The sequence below is a fragment of the Octopus bimaculoides genome, chromosome 28, assembly GCF_001194135.2.
Source record: "Octopus bimaculoides isolate UCB-OBI-ISO-001 chromosome 28, ASM119413v2, whole genome shotgun sequence".
Lineage (NCBI taxonomy): Eukaryota > Metazoa > Mollusca > Cephalopoda > Octopoda > Octopodidae > Octopus > Octopus bimaculoides.
Genome location: NC_069008.1, coordinates 17,621,029 through 17,625,302, shown reverse-complemented (window position 1 = coordinate 17,625,302; position 4,274 = coordinate 17,621,029). Strand labels below are relative to the sequence as shown.

The 4,274-nt window shown below is 34.0% G+C and overlaps 1 protein-coding gene across 1 annotated transcript in view; it reads left to right on the top strand.

Moving 5' to 3' along the window:
* Positions 1-4,274, top strand: part of LOC106872263 (talin) — a gene marked incomplete at its 5' end in the record, with an annotated part of 182,270 nt that overhangs the window by 114,847 nt on the left and 63,149 nt on the right. The window contains one exon of the mRNA XM_052977507.1: positions 4,203-4,270. Within this exon, the coding sequence (XP_052833467.1) occupies positions 4,203-4,270 (68 nt within the window). The remainder of the gene's footprint in view (positions 1-4,202; positions 4,271-4,274) is intronic.

The following is a 4,274-nucleotide window of genomic DNA, read 5'->3' as shown; positions in this document are numbered from 1 at the left end:
TATATATATATATATATATATATATATATATATTATGTATGTTTTTTGTATGAAATTGTATCTTGCTGTAAGTGTATCTGTGTATGCAAGAGATGATCTTAATCAAGAGTGCTCAATACCAGTTGAAACAGTTTTTATTCAAATATAAGCCCCACCAATGGAACAGCTGCTTCAAGTTGCTCAATTCTTTATTGGGGCTCTTATAGTATATTAAGGTCCCTGATGATGTAGAATTAAGGAACTTGAATCACTTGTACATGCATAGGGGTTTTCTTTGCACATTATATATATGTATAAACATGTCTCATTATAATGGGCCACATTGAGATACAAGTAACTAAGACCAGAACAAGCACATATATTATAAATTAAAGTTTATACAAATTGTTGGGAGGGACATTGTATTTCGTTAAGCAACTGTAATATACTACCAAGTATATTAAAGGCGTTATAAGTCAATACCATATTCTGCCTGTGTTAGCAGTGCAATACATTCACTTTTTAAAGTTATCTCTACAGATTTTTAGAAATTAGAGCCAGCACTGAAAGTTATGGCATTTCATATACAAGTACGTCTGTGTGAAGGCACGTGGCTTAATGGTTAGGGTATTTGGCTCATGATTATAGGGTCTCAAGTTCGATTCCCTGTGGTGCATTGTGCCCTTGAGCAAGACACTTCATTTCACTTTGTTCCAGTCCACTCAACTGGTAAAAATGAGTCGTACCTGTATTTCAAGGGGCCAGTGAAAATTGACAGTGAACTCAAAATTTTTGCTGGTTTGTACACATAAGACAATCTGACGAAAGCAACTAAACTAAAACTTTGAAGTCACTATCAGCCTTTCCCTTTTAAACATTTATATGTCTTCATAGAGATAGATGCATGTATTTGTGTATAAGTAGTGCATGTCTTATGTTGTTTTTGTTCAACTTTTTATATTTTGTTTAGTTTACAGGTATATACATATATACACACATTATAAACAGTATATATTGGAGGTAAAACGGATTAATAAATCCAAACAGTTATCTAGGAAGCTCTCAGTATTAATAGAATTTGGTTAACTTTATCAGAAAATAAATCCAAATAGGATTAACATCCAAAGTAATTCCTTGTGTATAAGTAGATCCAGTTATCTCTTAGAAGAATTTCAAGAAATTCCAAGTATAGAACAAGAATGGAGAAAATCACATCTTTTATTGGTTGTTGCTATTGTGCCAGCACATTTAGATAGAGAAGAAAGGTATTTATTTTATCGGACGTGAAAAGATGAAAGGCCAAGTCTACCTCGGTAGAATTTCAACTCGGAACATAAAGATGGATGAAATGCTGCTGAGCATTTTGCTCGGCGCACCAATGTGTCTGCCAGCTCACTGCCTTAAATAATAATATTAATAATGATAGTTTCTATACAGTGCGTTTCTCTGCCCTAGGTGTCAGGAAGACACTCGGCAAGAAATGGAAACAGAATTGAAAGATGTTAATGAAAATAATGATAATAAGTCAGCCTTGGCAGAATTTGAACTCAGAACAGAGAGATGGACCAAATGCCTGGTGGTATGCTAATGATTCTGGCCAGCTCACCAAAGTACTGTGTGTCTGAGGTCTTTGTTGTGACTTGACAAACAGTGCAAACCCCCAACAGACACAATATCTTCAATCAACAACATCACAACATTGGATACTGTGTGACATCTATAATAATAATAATAATAATAATAATAATAATAACAATAATAATAATAATTTCTTTTAGAGTGGTGTAAGAGCAAACATTGTGGGGGAGAAAGGTAACACAAAATATAGGGGTCTACACAGGAATTAAATGAAAGTAGTTGACATTTATACACATATATACCCCTTGATAGTAGACTGGGGTGTCAGGGGTTAGAACCACCACCTAAGGCTATTCAAGGAACCCCTACAAGTATTGTAGTAGTAGTAGTAGTAGTAGTAGTAGAAATGTCAACTGATGATGGTGGTAGTAGTTACATCATAACTATTGATGATTGTGCTGGCGGTAGTGTACTAGTAGCTGTAATAGCAGCAAGTTTTAATGATAGTAGTAGTAGTAGTGGTAGTATTAGTAGTGGTAGTGGTTGCAGCAGTAAACAGTATATACTATTTGTAGTCACACTGACTGTAGTAAACTACTGCTACTACTACCACCTTTGGCAGTAATAAATAATAGCAGTAGTAGTAGTGGTAGTAATAAACTAACACCAATTTCATTTCTGTTAATTATATTTGTTCGTTGTTTTGTTGTTGTTTTAATTTTGTTTTTGTTTTAATTTCAATTTAATTATATTATTTTTTTTTTAGTATGTATGTATTTGTTTCTTTTAATTTTTGTGGAAATTCTATTTCAATTAGAAATAAATGGTACTTAATTTTAGTATTATGCAATAATATTGCTTTAATTCAAATTATTAACGAATCTCGTTTAATTTGTCACCGTTTAGAAGAGTAGTAGTGGTGTCTTTTTATTTTCGTTTTTGAAGACTTGCAGAATTTAAGAAATTCCTTACTTAAGAAATAAATGGTAAGGGTTAGAGATGGGAAGAGCATCCAGCTGTAGAATCCCACCTTGAAATAAGTCCTTGTTTAAACCTATTGTAACATGGGACAAACAGACATTCAATAAATGAACAATCGTGTTGTATGTGTATGAAGTAACTGGATGCATCCCAGTTTCCGACTACCATTGTTGGTTGGATGGGAAATTTGACCAGTGGTAGTTCATCATCCTGTGAAGCTACAAGAAGTTTAAGCAGCTCCCAAATGCCATGGACATTGTCCAGGTTTTGTAACTGTAGGGGGAAAACAATGTGCCCACTCAAATACCATGTCCATAACCAGGCATGATAACAATGGTTTAGTTGTGTGTGTTATGTAATGTATATTACATAATAGCTACAGCAGAAATTTAATCATAACCAAATGTAGAAATATAATATGTGTGTATGTCTGTATGTAGTGACAATTTGTCCCTAGATAAAATCAGTACAGCTAACCCTTTTCTCGACCACTCCAAGCTCTGTGAACTTAACTAAATTTTCTTTTGGGTCAAAGCACTGGCTTCAAACCTTGTTTGTTGCAGCAGCTTAGAATTGAACCCTAATAGGATATCTGAATTAAATTTGCTTTTCTTACAGTTTTTATATTTTTTCTCCCATTTGTAGTTTTTCAGTTTGTTTTTTTTACTTTTTGTTTTGCTGTTTTTTGCTCTATATTAAATTGTTTTGTTGTTTTGTAATGGCTGTTTTAATTCACCTATTTCTTTTTCATTATTTAATCTCATATTTTATATTGAATGTAATAACTGGTGTATGTTTGTGTGTACGTATACATGCGCACACTCACTCACATGTGTATGTGTATTCATACAGTTGTGTGTTAAAAGGAATGTGGCCCACTATGTTTCTTACACATATGCGCATATATCTTACATTGATATACAGAAATACATTTATCAAAATAAGGATTCCCTGCTGTATTCTTGGGATTGTCTTTGGTTTGTAAAACTGTTTCATCTGATGATTGCAGTCTTTTTTGTAATGGAGTAATTTCTCTAATTCCATGGCCAGGTCCTGATGTTTTGATATTTTTTCTATACTTCTCTTATTAATTTTTTCATAAAATAAGTACCAGGCTTAGAAAGATTAAGTCCTGGGGTCGAGTTGTTCGACTAAAGGTGGTGCTCCAGCATGGCCGTGGTCAAATGACTGAAACAAGTAAAAAGATATATATATATATATATAAAACAGACATACATTTAACTCGTTAACCTTTCCATTAATCTGTTAAATGTGATGCTTATTCACATCGTTATCAATCAATCATGGATTATCTCATTGTATGATTGTTTATTCTTAGAATGACATTGTGGGGTAGGTGTGAGAGGCCAGGTCTGGCCAGTCAGGGCATAAAGCAGGATTTTTTGGCCAAATATGGTCAGTCTAAATGCTAAAGGATTAATACACACACACACACACACACACACACACATCTATACGGATGTATGTATAGCTGTATGCTCTCTATTTTTCCCTAATTATGAAGCTAATGCCCACCACCACCAACTGTAAAGGAAACCCAGTTTTTGTTTATTGTGATCCCTTTTTTATCAATTTGTTTAAAATCTCTCTCTCTCCCTAACTGGTTTCCTTATTGTTTCTTTCTGCTTGCGTGCCTCCGCTAGGTCCTCTCTGCTGCTACTGTTGTTGCTAAACACACATCTGCCCTATGTAATGCCTGCCGACTAGCATCGTCA